Raw genomic sequence first — 17,715 nt, forward strand, 5'->3', positions numbered from 1 at the left:
CAATATAGAAAGGTATATGTACCAAGTGTAGCATTGTTTGTAGTGGCAAAAAACTGACACAGCCTTAATGTCCTTTAGATGGAAAAAGGTAAAAAATAATAGAATATCAACAATAACTTTGTAGTTACTAAAAAGAATGAATCAGATCCATGTGTAGTAAGATCAGCTTCTAGAATGAATTTGTGCAAGTATACAGAAACGTGTAAAAGGACAAACAAACTTTTAATATTGATTCTCTAAAGGAGACAGGCCTGGAGAGAGAGAGAAACTTTCTACAATGTACCTGTGCATTGTTTCCCTTGTTACAGTGAATAGGAATTATGTTTTAAAATAAAGCAATCTAATGATGTAAAAAAGCAAGAAACTAATAATTTATCAACAAATCAACAACAGCAGAGAGAAGAGAACTGCTTTAAAGGCAGCTTGCATTGAATAATTAAAAAAGAACTGAGGTCTAAAGAGATGAAATCTAAACAGAAATCAGTGGACAAGAGGCTACTGAACCAAGGTCTCCTTATTTGTCTTACCAAGCGGGTAAAGGAGTTTAGGCGTTTGCCTCCGCCACAGCGTTCCATCTTCATGGGAGATCACATCGTGGGGCTTGTGCTTATAGAGCTCATTGTAGAAAGACATCTTATCCAAGAAACTATACACCTGCCAACATGCAGAAAAAAACCCAGGCATGCATTTACCTAGGGGATTTTCACCTTTATGCTAAAGGGTCCCACACCTGCCATTCTGCTCTTTCAGCCAGACTGTGCATATGCAGACTCTCAAATCTTCACCATTCTTTAATACTTAACTCCAGCCACGACCCCCCCCCGCCCCAAATAGTTGCCTTTCTTGAACATTATGGTCTTTACTACACAAAATGGCATTTACTATACACCACCTGGCTTTATTAATTATTTCTTTCTTATCTCTATTCTTCTCTTCCAATTTGACATTAAGGAACTTTATATTTTGTCGTATTTTGACATTACCTACTGTAGGTACATAATGGAAACATTTTCATTTAATTTTATAGAACTGAGGTACTACCTTTGGCATTTTCATTAAACATCAGACTAATTCTTACCATGGTAGTGGGATTCCAGTGTGGTAAGCAAAAAAGATTCCTAAAAACTATCCCCCACTCTCTTCAGGCATCCAACTGAACCACCCACCTTTTTGGCAGTAGACTTCCCCGACACGAGGGCTCGCAGCAATTGAAGGAGTGGGGAGAGGAGATGGGGAAACATTCCACATACACTGTCCAGAATGATCCCAAGACCAGAGGTTGGCTCCTATCGTGGAAAGGGAGAAATCACTAACCTTCACATTATTTACAAATTAACATATCCCCAAACTGCCCAGCAATCATGAGAAAATCTAAAATTAATCCTTTCCTTTAGGCGGGCTCCCCAGTAATTTAAGACTTCATATTTCCACTGAAAAAGACTATTGACAAATGATTTGATTAGGACCTAAAAAAGGACTGCTACTGCCTCCAATGACCTCTTCCAGCCATCCTCTCTATAGGAAGACAACATTGTTCACCTTTGCGTGACATGTGTTCAATAAGTAAAACACACCCAACCAGTTAACATATACTCTGACATCTCATTGGGATTACAACCTCCAACAGTACCTTCAAGAGTTATAGCAATGGGAGCATTTGAGATCATGTTCCTTAGCATATGTCTTCATTTGTCTCAAATAAACTCAGAAAAATACTCCAAAAAAAAAAAAAAAAAGTTAGAGCAATACTGGTGCTTGAAATTCCCAATGTGAAAAAAGACTTAACAGGTAGAATAGATGACACACTGGTTAATACTGTGGACTACAGAATCAAGTCAGAGCTGGATCCTGATCCTGGCTGCCTGTCTATGCAGGTGACCTTGGACAAGTCACTTGGACAAGTCACTTCACATCGCTGAGCACCACCTTTCCCCATAAGCAAAATGGTGTTGGCAATATTATCTACTTTATAGATTTTTTATTTACTGCAAAGATTAAATAAGAAAATGGATATAAAATGTTTAGTAAAAGATCTTTCACAAAGTAAGTGCTTGATAAATTCTTTTGCTACAGAAAATACAATAGCACGACTCCCTCTGGCATACTTACTGTTCCCCAGAATAGTTCTGGAAGAGAAGGGTCTGCCAAGACCTCACATGCTGCGTCGATTACATCCTGTTGAGGGAGGGGGAAAAAATGGCTTATTTCCCCTAGTTGAACCAGCCTTTTTTTTTTTTTTTTTTTTAACTTTATTCTGTTGAAATAAAAACACCAATGATACCTCATGTAGTATGTCAAAAAGAACTCTGGGTTTAAAAAGTAACAATACAGTCCCATCCAGGGTGTGTATTATATCTGTTACACGATGTGAGGCAAACTAAACTCTCTGAATTTCAAATTCTTTACCTGTAAAATGGTGACAATATTATTTGCTTCACAGTATTACCATATTAAATGCAATAATGTGCAGATGGGGAAGTGAACTGTACATTTTCAAATGCCAGCTAAATGTGAGCTATTACTAGGATCAGCTAAACTGTTCTAGAGGACAAGAATAATGCCTTTAAAATTTTTTTATCCTCAGCATCTAGCACAGAACTAGGCACACACTGAGAATCTAATAAAGTCTTACAAAATGATTTTTTAAAAAAAAATCCAACTACTAGGACTCTTGCAACACCAGTACGCCAATGCCAGTTCTCCAGGGGTATAGTAGGGTCCAAATGTGGCAAAGGATGAAAAACTTGTTCTAAGCTGCCAGTGCTTTGGAAATTGAGTCTTTCAATTAACACCAATTTTCTTCTCTCCAATGATAAAAAATTTTCATCAGCTTCATCAATTTCTGAAAGTTCCTAATTATTAAAAATGAATACAATGACTTAGTTATAAAAAACTCCTCAAACACCATCTCTCACTGAAAGGAACCAGGACTTGGAGAAATGGCAGATTCCAGGCATGGAGCAAGTATTGTGTAAGATAACCTTGCAGCAGTTTGCCATACCAGAATGCAACAGAGTTATCAAAAAATGTGAGGGAAGCGTTACAGAGGTTCAGGAGCTAATCTAAAAAAGCTCCTACAGGCCAAAGATGGGGCAATCTGAGCATAAGAATAGTAACTACAATGGATTAAATTAAAACAAAGATAATAAACTAAAATCATGAGTTCACAATGATATGTAAAAAATTTTAAATCCTCACTAACAACTTTGGAGAACGATAGGGAAAACTGAGAAATACAGGAAAAGAAGCAAAGTACCAAATAGTTAATGACAGCAAACTTGTTTTTTAAAAAAAATTGGGGTATAATTGACATACATTTTATTAGTTTCTTATGTACATAATAATTCTCTATTTGTATATATTGTGAAACAAACTTCTTTTTTATAGCAATGTTCTGACCACTAAACATAAAAGGAAAGATGGAATAGCATTAGATGGAACCTCTAATGAATTAATAGATCTAGACAATGATGTGGCTTGTGGCTACTATAGTGGACAGGATAGTTACAGACGAAAAGAAACTTGACAGGCTTATTAACCAATAATGTGTAGATCTCATTTATTTAGACCCTGACTCAAAGAAACAAACTTATGACAAATGTATGACATTTGTAAGTTGAAATCTGAATCCTAATTTGATAAACATATTGTTTTTAAGATATAATAATGATTGTGAAGTTTTCCTAAAAATATTCACAGTGAGATGAAATAACGTCTAGAATTTGCCTCAAAATAATCAAGGAGGTGAGGGGCCAAAATGCATAGATCAGCTGTGACAATGGTGATAAGATCACGAGAGTTCATTATATAATTCTGTCTACTTTGGTGTAAGTTTGAAATATTTCATTTAAAAAAATACCGCAAAAAATATTTGCACTCATCGATTTTAGGACAGATGCACTAGCGAGTAAAAAAACAAGGTTACAAAATAGTACCTACATTGTGATTTCATTTCTAGAGAAGAATTTAAAAATGCTTTCACATGTACGTGCAGAAAATATTTGGAAGGGAATCCATGAAAATGTTAACAGGTTATCCCGTGTGGTAGGATTACACTTTTTCTTTTTATCAGCACTTCCTGATTTTTGTATGTTTAGTATGTATCATTTGTATAACACAATGAATGAAAACAAACAGCAATAAACAAATTACACCTGAGGTATATGGGTGTATGTTTTATCAGCTCCAGAGCGGTACCTTAGAAATCTGATTGCAAAGCTGGGTAGTGGAGGTAGCCTCACGAAAGCCAGGCACTGACCTGCTGATTGCCCAGTGTATGCAGCTCCAGTGAGGTCAGGGCAAAAGAAAGGAGTCCATAGACACACATGCATGCAGTGCTGGTGGTACACTGTAATAGCAACAGAGTCAGTGAACAATTCTGAATAACACAACTCTTTCCCAGATTCGGTATAACCCTATCGCATTAATACAGTCACTGTGAATAAATGGGAAGGGAATCCAAGGCTTCATAATTTTCCTGATTTAGTCTCAAGATCAGGAAGGCAAAGGGAGAAGAAAAAGTAAGAACCACAAATATTACAAGATAAGAATAAAATCAAAGGGGAATCGTTTTCAAAATGGCCCAAGTTTTAATAAGAAAACCACATCCAGCCTAGAAAAAGAAGAGAATCTCTATGTGCTAATATGAACTATGCAGCTGTCTGAACTGTCATTAAGATAAATCAACCAGTGCCAACAAGTGGGGCCTGTTGGCTGAGGTTTCATTTCAGTATGTCAAAACAACCTGACTAAACTGTGCCATTCAAATTAAGTCCCAAACACAAAACGCAAGAGAATTTCTAGTTCATCCTGTTACAGCTGAATGAGTAAGCACTCCAAAAAGATTTCTCCAGGCAATACATTACCTTCTAGGAGATACATACTGGCAAAGAATCAAGCATAGATAGTGGGCTCAAACATATCCACCACTAAGTGGCAATTATTGTTCCTATGAGCAAATTTCATCTCCCTGAATCTCAATTTCCTAATGCAAAAAAAAGGGCGATAATCCATACTGCAAAGAAGTGATACAAGAATGAAATAAGGTAATATAAACGAAGCACTGAGTATAGTGTCTATAAAGGTCAGTTATAACATTACTATCATTATCCACATCACTATTACTATTACTACTATTATCATGATTCAGTAATGAGCTTCTTCTCTGCTCTTTGCCCATTCTCACGCTCAACACCAAAAGCCTGAGCCTCACATCATTTCCTCCACTGGCCAGTGAGCGGAGCAGTCGGGTCAAGTACTGAAATACGTTCAGCTGGATGGCTGTGCCACCAATTTTCCGGACAACACTGCTTGTCTCTTCCGGATTCAAGGTGTGGCGGAGGAGAGCCCAGGCCAGAAGCACTGGGGCATGATGCGGAATGTCCCCAAAGGTCAACATCAGACGGTCCATATCCTGATGAGAAAAAGAAAACGTTTGTGTCACTAAACAGAAAGGATCAGGACTTCTCTACAAGACCCTTCATCATGCTTCAAGTCTTCCATTCATCCACAGTGGCCCCCCTCTCCCACTGTGGAAGTTTACTCTTCCCAAACCCCCAGCCACTCACTAATAAACCCTTCAACTACTCTTCCCTCTATCCACACTTTTTATTTTTCCTTCTGATTTTAAGTAATCTTAATTCAAGGTTATAAAATACATGTTTAAATGGAGACCCCAGAAAATTTCCCCTGATCCTTCTTGAACTTTCTCTGCTCACTCCCCATTTTCTATCTTTCTAACCATGCCATCTTAAAGTTCCCCTTTCTTCTTCCTTCACAGGCTCCATAAATACAGGCATCCCCCAAAGTTCTGTCCCTGGGCTGCTTCTGTCCTCATATCCTCTCCCTGAGTGACTAAACTCATTATCCCAGTTTCTACTCTCACCTCTGTGCAGACAACCTACAAATCTGAGGTTTCTCCCAGATCCAATTAACTTTGTAACAATGTAGAACCTCAAATTCCACAACAAGAAAAATGTTATGCAACAGTATAGTTGCGCCGTTAAAAACATATTACTAACTATAAAAGGTCTGAAAAAAGAAGAGAGGCTGCTCCACATTCACCTGACAAATAGGCCCACCCTGGGCAAACTGGTGCAGTTCTCTTCTGTCATCCAAGGCGCACTTGTGCAAGGACTCAATATCCATGCCTTCCACCAGGATAAGGGCACTGAAGTAGCTGGAAAGGAGAACAGTGTCATGGGTACTACTCTAGCCGCACTGGAAAACAGGCGAAATGTAAGACACTCGTATTTAAAAAAATTATCATTGAGTTACTTTACATCCTTTTTCACACTAAGGATTCTAAATCCAGTATGTATTTTAAACTTCCAGCACATCTCATTCTCACCTGAGGATATGTTTATTGATTTTAGAGAGACAGAATTGGGACAGGGCGTGGGGGGGCAGGGAGACACTTCCATGCTTGCCCAGACCAAGCATCAAACTTGCAACTTAGGTATGTGCCCTGACCAGTAATCGAACCCACAACTTTTTGGTGTACAGGAAGATGCTCCAACTGAGCCATTTGGCCAGGGCTTGACCAGGGCTTGACCAGCGACAGTCACATGTGGCTTGTGCCTACCAAAGCACAGATCAAGTCCTGAAGGCTTCTACAGCCACCGATTACATCTGACCCTGATTACCTGTCTTACTGCTAAAGTATGTATCTTTGTCCAAAGAGAGAACAGGACTCAAAATGTAAATATATCCATTGCCATAAAATTCAAAGTTCATAAACTGATCTCAAATAGGTCAGGGAACGAATTTGCCTTATTTATCACAGTCTTAGTGACTGCACAGTGCCTGGCCTGCAATAGGGGCTCAACAAATACTTTGTTGAATGAATGGATGAAACTCTTAGATGAGCGAGTAAAGAACAGAATGGAATGCAACACTTATTTTGAAAGAAGATGTCCTCTCAATCCCAGATTTCACTCCCTATATGACCTGGAACATGCCAGCACACCCATCTATTTCCAGACCCATTGACTGAAAAGTACGTCTCCCCTCACCCATTCACGGGTCTATAACATCAACATAATATAACAGAACACTGTACAAATTCTACGACCTCAGTTCATTCAGACTTACCCAATCCGATCCACAAAAGGATCCATGGTTTCATCCACCAGGTGCCTGTTGGTCTGCCTACTACCGAATCCTTGTTCTTTAAACATCTTAGTTAATACCAATAGGTCACTTGGTGCCATTTCAAAATATGCATAATAAAGGAAAATAATTTCTAGCAGCATGGACTGTTCCCGAAGGCACTGGACAAACCAGCGAGACACCTGGCGTTCAGTCTTCACAACCAATGAAGAAAAAAATGGGAGAAAAATAAAATCAGATTTAAAAATGTATTTAAATTTTTAAAGTTATTTTTACTAGTGTGTAGTAGTCCACCTTACCTGCAAAGAATACATTCCAAGACCCTCCGTGGATGCCTAAAACCGTGGATGATACTGAACCCTATATGTACTACGTATTTTCCTTTACATACATAACCTATGATAAAGTTTAATTTATAAATTAGGTACAGCAAGAGATTAACAATAACTAGCACTAAAACAGAACAATTATAACAATACACTAATAAAAATAATGTGGCCCTAGCCGGTGTGGCTCAGTGGACTGAGTGCCAGCCTGCAAACCAAAAGGTCGCTGGTTCGATTACCAGCCAGGGCACATGCCTGGGTTGCAGGCCGGGTCCCCAGTTGGGGGTGCACAGGAAGCAATCACACATTGATGTTTCTCTCCCTCTTTCTCCCTCCCTTCCCTTCTCTCTAAAAATAATTAAATAAAATATTTTTAAAAAATAAAAATAAAAATAATGTGAATGTGGTATAATTATTTAAAGTAAGGGTTATTTGAACACAAGCACTGTAATATCGTGATGGCTGCCTGATAACCGAGGCTACTGAGTGGCTACCTGGACAAAAGGATGATTCACTTTCTGGTGGGACCGAGTAGAACAGCTCAAGACTTCACATCACACTACTTGGAATAGCATGTGATTTAAAACTTATGAATTGTTTATTTCTGGAATTTTCCATTTAATATTTTTGGACCATGGTTGACTATGGGTATAACTGGAACTGCAGAAAGCAGAACCACAGATAAGGGGAAACTAATGTATAAGAATAGGGTAAAAAAAAGTTTCCCTCCCTGCTTCCTATTGGTCATCCAAATCTCTCCCCAGAGGCAACCACTATTAGAGGTTTCTGTCTCTCCTTCCAGTAATATGCCATACACTTAAACCCATTCATTCTAGTCTGTCTGCCTATTTATCCATTCATCCATCCTTTCCTCCTTCCCTCAATCTCTAAACCAAATAATATATTACATAAACTATTCTGTACCCTATTTATTCACTTAACAATGTTGCTTACAGATTATTTGCTCTAACAATGTATTAAGAATTCCCTGATTTTTCATTCCATTTTAGAGCTGCATAGTAATCTATCAACCTGTCCCATTATTATTTTTAATAAATATTACATATTACTCCACTGGATGGAAATACCATAATTTATTTTAACCAGCCCACTTGTAAGGACATTTAGATTATTAGCAATCTTTTGCTATTAAGATGAATACTGTATGACTGACACAACTACACAAAAACCAGCAAAGACACAGGAGATCTAAACAATCTTGAACTGACTGATATTTAGGTAAGGGACCACCACACCCAACTACTGCCAAATACACATTCTTTTCATGTGTACATGGTAAATTCACAAAGATAGATCAGGTGGTGAACCATACACCATGGGATAGTAAATTTAAAACACAGCAATAATATAGATTATGTTCTTTGATTATAAAGGAATCAAATTAAAAATCAGTAACAATCAGATAACTAAAAAAAATCCAAAGTTTGGAAATTAAACAACACACTTCTAAATAATACAAGGATCAAAGAAAAATCAAGAGGGAAATTAGAAACTATTTTGAACTGAATGATAATGAACATAAAACATCCAAATTTGTGGACTAAAGATGGAGGCATAGGTAAACACGGCTCGCCTCCTCAGACAACCATATCAAAATTACAACTAAAATACAGAACAACCATCACTCAGAACTGTCAGAAATCAAGTTGAATGGAAGTCTGACAACTACAGAATTAGAGAAAGTACATCCATCCAGGTCGGTAGGAGGGGCGGAGATGTAGAATGGGCTGGTCCCACATCTACATGTGGTGGATAAAAATTCGGGAGGGATAACTTGGGAGCATGGAGTCCCAGACCCATACCAGTCCCAGACCCAGACCCACACCAGGCTCCCCAGGCCAGGGTTCCAGTGCCTGGAAGATAAGTTCCCACAACTTCTGGCTACAAAAACCAGTGAGCATTGAATCGGTGAGAAGAAACTGCTAAAGTCCCAAGCAGTTCCTCTTAAAGAACCCACACATGGACTTACTCAGACTCACTCCCTTTAAGCTCCAGCACTGGGGTAGCAGCTTGACAGGCACCAGTGGCAAACAGGGAGAAATTACAAGTGTCTGGCATTCAGATGATAGCTGGGGGACAGCTTTCACTCAGACAGAAAAGTGGGCAAAGGTCACTGTTCCTTTTCTGAACCCTATCCCAGCAGAGCTACAGAGCTGGCCTGCCGGTGCCATATCTGAAATTCCATCAACCTGGCTAACACTGTTTGCCCTGCTCTGGAGATCCCCAGAGACTGTCCCACCCAACTCAGGGGCTCAGACAAGCTGCTTTTCCATATGAATGGCTGCTCTTGGCTCATGCTTTACAACTTCCTAAATCCTCTCAAACAAGCAACAGCTCACCTTAGGGAGCCCCCAGCCCCCCATATCTCTTGCTAAGTGGCCCCTGCCTGGCACTACCAACAACCAGCCTAGATTCACAGCTTGATCTGTCTGGGAATCTCCAAGCCCAGCATAAGTAGCAGGCAACTCAGATTGTTTTGTAGCTCAGGCAGGGTGGCCCCAGGCGAAACACGGGTGGGAGCTGACCTTCACCTGCATCACCTGAGAAACCCCCAGAACCTGTGCACCACTGGACAGCTACAGACCACGCTGGAGCATCACTTCCTTGTTCCTGCACAGTTGATCCTCCATGGAGGGTAGAGATTGGTGTTAAGTGGGCACAGCAAGTCTTTGAAACTGACTGGCCTGGGTAAATCCCTCCCATTGACCTGCCAACAGCAATCAAGGCTCAACTACAAGAGGAGCATGTACTCAGCACATACAAAGGGTGCACCTCAAAGTACCCAGCTTGAGTGATAGGGGAGGCTATGTCACTGGACCCTACAGGACACCTACCTACATTAGGCCACACTATCAAGACACGGAGTCATAGCAGCTCTACCTACTACATAGAAACAAACAAAGGGAGGCTGCCAAAATGAGGATACAAAAAAAACATGGCCCAAATGAAAGAACAGATCAAAACTGCAGGAAAAAAACTAAATAAAATGGAGATAAGCAATCTATCAGATGCAGAGTTAGAAACACTGGTTATAAGGATGCTCAAGGAACTTAGTGAGGACCTCAGCAGCATAAAAAAGATCCAATCAGAAATGAAGGATACACTAATTAAAATAAAGAACAATTTACAGGGAAACAACAGCAGAGTGGATGAAGTCGAGAATCTAATCAATGATTTGGAACATAAGGAAGCAAAAAACAAGCAATCAGAACAGGAAGAAAAAAGAATCCACAAAATGAGAATAGTGTAAGCAGCCTCTGGGGCAACTTCAGGCATTCCAGCATTTACATCATAGGGGTGCCAAAAGAAGAGAAAGCAAGAAAATGGAAATCTGTTTGAAAAAATGAAAGAAAACTTCCCTACTTTGGTGAAGGAAATAGACATGTAAGTCCAGGAAGCACAGAGAGTCCCAAACAAGATGGATGCAAAGAAGCCCACTCCAAGACACATCATAATTCAAATGCCAAAAGGTTAAAAATAAAGAAAGAATCTTAAAAGCAGCAGGAGAAAAGAAGTTAGTTACCTACAGGACAGTTCCCATAAGACTGTCAGCTGATTTCGCAAAAGAAACTGCGGGCTAGAAGGAATTGGCAAAAAATATTCAAAGTCATAAAAAAGCTAAAGGAGTTCATCATCACCAAACCATTATTATATGAAATGTTAAAGGGACTTATTAAGAAAAAGATCAAAACTATGACCAATAAAATGGCAATAAATATATACAACAATTGAATCTAAAAAAACTATGCAAACAAGAACAGAGACAAAATCAAGGACACGGAGACTGTTTTGATGGTTGCCAGATGGGAGGGGGTTATGGGGAAATGGGTAAAGAGTTGAGGGAATTAAGAAGTACAAACAGGTAGTTATGGAATAGCCATGGGGATATAAAGTACAGTATAGGCAATGGAGTCGCCAAAGAACTTATACACATGACCCATGGACATGAACAATGGTGTGGGGATTGCCTAAGGGAGTAGGGAGGGTGCTGAGTAGAGGGGGCAAAGGGGTACAACTATAAGAACATAAACAATAAAATATAATTTTTTAAAAATTTGTGAACTGAAGCTAAAAGCAATGCTTAATGCAATATAGTTATTTATTTTAGAAGACCTATGATCTGTTATCTAAGTTTATACCATAAAAAATAAGAAAAAGAACAAACTAAATCAAAAGTGAATAAAGCAAAATAATGCAGCGATCAATAAAATATAAAATGGACAACCAACAGAGAAAACGGATGACAAAGCTACCATTATCAGAAATGAGTCATGAGGTATCACTACAGATCCTACAGAGAATAAAAGAAGAATAAAGTATTAACAACTTTATACAAGTAAATTCCACTACTTAGATGAAATGGACAATTCCCTTTAAAAACACAAATTACCAAAACTGACCCAAGAAGAACAGGAAACTTGAATAGCTATGTATCAACTACAGAAAACGGAACCCAGAATTTAAAACTTTCCCACAAAGAAAACTATAGGCTAAGATGACTTCACTGGTAAATTCCATCACACATATAAGAATGAAATAATACCAATATTATACAAATTCTTTCAGAATATGGAGTAAAATAAATATTTCCCAACTTATTTTATATGGCCAATATATTATCCTAATACCAAAATCAGACAAAGACATTACAGGAAAACTACATACAAATATCCTCCATGAACGTAGGCACAAAATTCCTTAACAAAATGTTAACAAGTCAAATCCAACAATATATAAAAAGCAAAATATATCATGACTAAGTGCAGTTTATTGTAGGAATTCAAGATTGGTTTGACCTCTCAAAACTCCATATATTTCTCTATATTAACAGAGTAAAAGAGAAAAACTATAAGATCATTTCAATGGATGCAAAAGAAAATGGACAGAATTTAACACTCACTCCTAACAAAAACTAAAAACTGCAAACTAAAAACCAGAAGAGTATTTCCTCATTTGATAAAGGATAATTATAAAAGTAATTTACAACAACATAATGGTAAAAGACTGAATGCTTTCTACCTAAGATGAAGAGCAAGGTAATAATGTCAATATTCTTTCCACTTCTATGCAACACTCGACTGGAGGTCCTAATCAGATAATACCACAAGTAAAAGAATTAAAAGATGCAGTTTGTAAAGTCAAACTGTCCTTATTTACAGATGACATTATCATCTATAGATAATCCTTTTAGAATAAAGGAATGTATCAAGGTCACAAGCTATAAGATCAATATACAGAAATCAATTGTATTTCTAAATACTAACAATGAACAATTGAAAAATAATTTTTACAAATATGTATTTACAGCCCTGACCAGTGTGGCTCACAGGGTTGAGCATCATCCCACAAGACAAAAGGCTGCCAGTTCAATTCCCAGTCAGGGCACATACCTGGCGTCAGGGCCAGGTCCCCAGCTCGGGGCGTGCGAAAGGCAACTGATTGATGTTTCTCTTGCACATCGATGTTTCTCCCCCTCTCCTTCTCCCTCCCTTTCCCTCTCTTTGAAAATAAATAAATATTTTTTAAAAAAATATTTACAATAGCATCAAATAATAAAATAAATATTTAAGACTGAATTTAGTGGAAGATGTATACTACTTGAACACTGAAAGCAAAACCTTATTTAGGAAAATTAAAAAGATACATACATGGAAGGATATACTAGAGGTTCATGGACTGGAAGACTTAATAACATTATTAAGATGGCAATTCTCCCCTAATTGATCTACAGATTCAATAAAATTCTAACCAAAATTCTAGCGAGTATTTATTTATTTATGGAAAAGACAAGCTGACTCTAAAGTTGATATGGAGAAGCGAAGAACCTAGAATAATAGCCAGGACTCTTTGAAAAAGAACAGGGTTGAAAGAGACACTACCTGATTTTAAGTCTTGCTACATAGCGCTGTTGCTGGTGTGGCTCAGTGGAATGAGGGCTGGTCTGCAAACCAAAGGGTCTCTGGATTGATTCTCAGTCAGAGCACAGGCTTGTGTTGCAGGCCATGTCCCCAGTAGGGGGCGCTCAAGAGGCAACCGCACATTGATATTTCTTTTCTTCTCTCTCCCTCCCCTCCCCTCTCTCCAAAAATAAATAAAATCTTTTAAAAATAAAAAATAAATATCTTAAAAAAGACTTACTATAAAGCTATAATAATCAAGACAGTGAGATTTTGGCATAAAGACAGTGGACCAGAGATAGGTCCATGCTTACATGTTCAATAGATTTTATTCAAAGGTGCCAAGATAATTCAACAGGAAAAGACAGTCTTTTCATTAAATGGTACTGGAAGAAGATACCTGTATAAGATAAAAATGATTCTTGTTCCTTACCTTATACTATGCACAATAATTAACTAAGAATTAATTATAAATCTAAATAAAAGAGCTAAAATAATAAAACTTCTAGAAGAAAACAAAATCTTTGTGAGATTGGGTTAGACAAAGATCTCTTAAACAAGGCCCAAAAGGGAAGAGTCATAATACAACAAACTGATAAAACAGACATTGTCAAATTTTTAAATTTTGGCTCTTAGATACAGTTAAGGTGAGGAAAAAAACCCAAAACACCTCTCTGTCAAATGGTTTCCAGAACAGAGAACTCTTAAAATTTAGCAATAAGATAAATATCCTAATAAAAATAAATGGATCAAAGATTTGAATAAACACTTCACCAAAGAAGATATAAACAAATAAGCATGTGAAAAGATGCTCAACATCACTAGTCATCAGGGAAACACACAATGAGATACCACTACACACCTATTAGAATGTCTAAAATTTTAAATGGTGACCATGTTAAGTGTTGGTGAGGACATGAAACAGAAAGAATTCTTATAAATTCTGGCAGAAATGAAAAGTGGTACAGCCCACACAAAAAAAAGATTGCCAGCACCTTATAAAGATAAAAATATACCCTTCCAGAATGACCCAACAATCTTAACTCTCAGGTATATATTTATCCAAGAGAAATAAAACCCTATATGCACACAAAGAACTGTATGTTAATGTTCACAGAACATTATTCATAATAGCCAAACATAGAAGCAACCCAACTGATGAATGGCTAAACAAAATGCAGTATACCCATACAATGCAATATTGTTCAACCACAAATAGGAACAAAGTACTGTTACATAACATGGCTGAATCACAAAAACACTATGCTAAGTGAGAAAAGCCACACACAGAAGACTACACACTGTATGGTTCTATTTATGTGAAATTCTAGAATAGGTAAAATTATAGTAATAATTACACTTATAAATGGTTAGAATGGTAAATCTTAGGTTATGTATATCTTATTATAATTTAAAAAACAATAGCACAGGTGCCTTTCCCCATTCTCTCTTTCCTCAGTGTGCAATCTCAAGCTTGCCTAAACCCCTCTCCCTTCTCCCAGGCGCGTATATCCTTGCTTCCTTTCTCCTAAGCTCCAAGGAGAAAGGAGCTTAGCGTCTTTAACTGTTTCCTGAGCCCATGGAATCCAACTGGGTCACTTCTTCCACAGCTCACTTCTACCTCTGTAACTTTCGAAATAAATTCTGGCTTGTAAAAAAAGAAAAAAAACAAACCAAAATAAAAGTAATAATAACTACAGTGACAGAAAGCATGTAAGTGGTTGCTTGGGGCTAGGGAGTAATAGATTGAGAGCGAACTTTCTGGGAAGATGGAAATGTTCGACATATTGATCATGCATGCGGTTACTGCATATAACTATATAATCGCCAAAACTCACACTATACACTTAAAATGAATGAATTTTATTTGCTACATTAGTAATTATACCTGAATGCAGCTGGGGGTTGCAGGGAATACCACGATCTGTCATTTATACAAGTCATTACACAGAAGTATGAAGGTATTTATAGGATACTCAGAATACAACAGATAATATGTGCTTTTCAATTTTTAGATACTCTCATGTTTTCCGTTAAAAAAAAATAACAATTTACAGAGTAATATATGAGTGGGTAACCTTTCCTATCCCTTAGACAAGAGTGTTGGCATGTGAATATGTTCAATACTTTTCCCTGTTTACTTATTGGGTTTTACATAATGATTTATAATTCTTTCTATTTCAAGAACCCTTTCCGACATGAAGTTTATCTTTTGTCTTTGTTTATAGCATTATTTTTGGGTTTTTGTCTTGCAAAAGGTTTTGATTTGACATTGCTGAGTTTACCATTTTTTAATTTTATGGCTTCTGAGTTTTATTTTAGTCTTCTCCACTCAAAAAAAAAAAAAATACACAAAGCTACCTCCCATGTTTTCTTCTAGTACCTTTATAGTTGAATTTTTAAATTTAAATTATTAATCTATTTGATTTTCTTTCCGCCCCCCCCCCCACAGGTGTATGAACTATTTATTAACAGACAAAGCCTACAGATTTATTTCTTCTTGGACACACCCACAGTGCGACCCCGGTGGCCTGTGGTCTTGGTTTGCTGGCCTCAAACACAAAGACCCCAGAAGTGGCGCAGCCCTCTGTGGGCCCATATTTTCTTCAGCTGCTCCAGGTCTTCACGAAGCTTGTTGTCCAGACCATTGGCCAGGACCTGGCTGTACTTCCCATCTTTCGCATCATTCTGTCTGTTCAAGAACCAGTCTGGAATCTTGTATCGGCGCGGGTTCTGCATAATGGTAATCATCCGTTCCACCTCATCCTCTCTGCGTTCTCCTGCTCTCTTGGTGAGGTCGATGTCTGCTTTCCTCAATACCACATGAGCCCCACACCCTTAATTGCAGTGATGGCAAAGGCTATTTCCCATTGCCCATCAATATTGGTGTTGAGTACTCGCAAAATGTGCTAGAACTTCTCAGGAATCACTAGAGACATGGCTGTAGCAGCGTGTAGGCCTCCTGTGGAAGAGCTGATTTTCTTTTGATAGAAGGTATGAGATAGAGACACAGTTTCTCTTCCAAAGGCTGCCTAGTAGTCCCAGGATCATTTATTGAATGAGCCAACATTTCCCCACTGATTTGAAATGCTGTCTTTCTTTATTGTACACTAATTCCCCATCAGTATTTTGGTCTATGGCTAAACTTTCTATCATGTTCTATCAACAGTCTATTTATTCATGTGGTGATGCCATGCTTTAAAGTTACTGCAGTCTTATTATCTAATAAGACTAATTTTCCTTCATTATTTTCCCTTTTCAAAAATTTCCTGGCTATTCTTACTTATGTTTCACATGATTTTTAGAATCGGCTTGTCCAGTTCCAAAATAAAAAGCAAAATAAACATTTGTTAGTATTTTTTCTGGGACTGCACTAAATAGGTACTGGCATTTTTATGGTGTCGCGTCTTTATATTCAAGAATGTGGCATCTTTCCATTTGGTTATGATTTCTTTTATACCCTTTACAGAATTTTAAAGTTGTCTTCATTTAGATTTTGGATTGTGGTATAAGCTTAATTATGCTTTGGTTGCTCTTGCAAATGGGCCCTTTTCTTCTAATAAATACTTTAACTAGCTACTGTCTGTGTTTTGGTTGAATTGTTTTAATAAACACGTATTTTCAAAACAAAAGGTTATAATAATATAATATTAATCTATAAATGAAATTTGTTTTAGATTTAGGATAAAACAACCAGACTAGTGTCACACCTAAATAAATAATGATAATAAAGAAGATAAAATCTTGGGCTTAGAGTTCCATTTACCACTAAGAGAATATTTTAGATAAGAACAGAAAGTAAATTAACTGGATAGACAAAGCCTAGGGAGAAGGTCCAGAATTAAGTACCAGTAGTTAAAGTCATAAATGTTTTGATCCAAATAACATGTTTAAAGTGTTCTGAAGAATGATAATCTATAAATGTTTTAAGTTAATAAATGAATAAATAATTTAACTTGGAGCTCTATAAGAAAGGGTATGTAATTCTCCTAAGAATTAGACAAGGGCTCATTAATCACATACCATGAGGTTGCCATGTGTCTCCCATGTTGGTGCTTCAGTTTTATAAAGCTCTTCAAACTGCTGTCTATATTTTGTAACTAATTCCTTCTCCAATTTATCAACACAGTCTGCATATTCAACCTTAAAAAAATAATCCAAAACAGGTAAATATTCAAGTGAATAAATATGAATAACAAAATGATTTAAGAGTTGAATTTTACAGGGTAACAAGAACCAAGAGGACTAAATGGGCTTACCCTATATGGATGTCTTTCATCTTGGAAATAAGTGAGAAGGTGTAAGACACAACGAAGAATGTATGTTCTTTCTTCATAGTAATAATCTGCAATCTGGGAATA

General features: G+C 37.4%; 1 protein-coding gene and 1 pseudogene across 2 annotated transcripts in view; both read right to left on the bottom strand.

The window, feature by feature from the left end:
- The window catches only part of NUP188 (nucleoporin 188), a 50,919-nt gene that overhangs the window by 20,320 nt on the left and 12,884 nt on the right, over positions 1-17,715 (bottom strand). For both annotated transcript variants that reach the window (XM_054584255.1, XM_054584256.1), the window contains exons 7-15: positions 17,614-17,706; positions 17,378-17,497; positions 7,093-7,304; positions 6,064-6,178; positions 5,213-5,413; positions 4,259-4,348; positions 2,110-2,175; positions 1,167-1,286; positions 528-654 (exon numbers count right to left, since the gene is read on the bottom strand). In XM_054584255.1, the coding sequence (XP_054440230.1) occupies positions 528-654; positions 1,167-1,286; positions 2,110-2,175; positions 4,259-4,348; positions 5,213-5,413; positions 6,064-6,178; positions 7,093-7,304; positions 17,378-17,497; positions 17,614-17,706 (1,144 nt within the window). The remainder of the gene's footprint in view (positions 1-527; positions 655-1,166; positions 1,287-2,109; positions 2,176-4,258; positions 4,349-5,212; positions 5,414-6,063; positions 6,179-7,092; positions 7,305-17,377; positions 17,498-17,613; positions 17,707-17,715) is intronic.
- Positions 15,806-16,293, bottom strand: LOC129079219 (40S ribosomal protein S18-like; annotated as a pseudogene).

Source organism: Pteronotus mesoamericanus, unplaced genomic scaffold, assembly GCF_021234165.1.
Source record: "Pteronotus mesoamericanus isolate MK-2021 breed Mesoamerican mustached bat unplaced genomic scaffold, CSHL_Meso_final contig_78, whole genome shotgun sequence".
Classification (NCBI taxonomy): domain Eukaryota; kingdom Metazoa; phylum Chordata; class Mammalia; order Chiroptera; family Mormoopidae; genus Pteronotus; species Pteronotus mesoamericanus.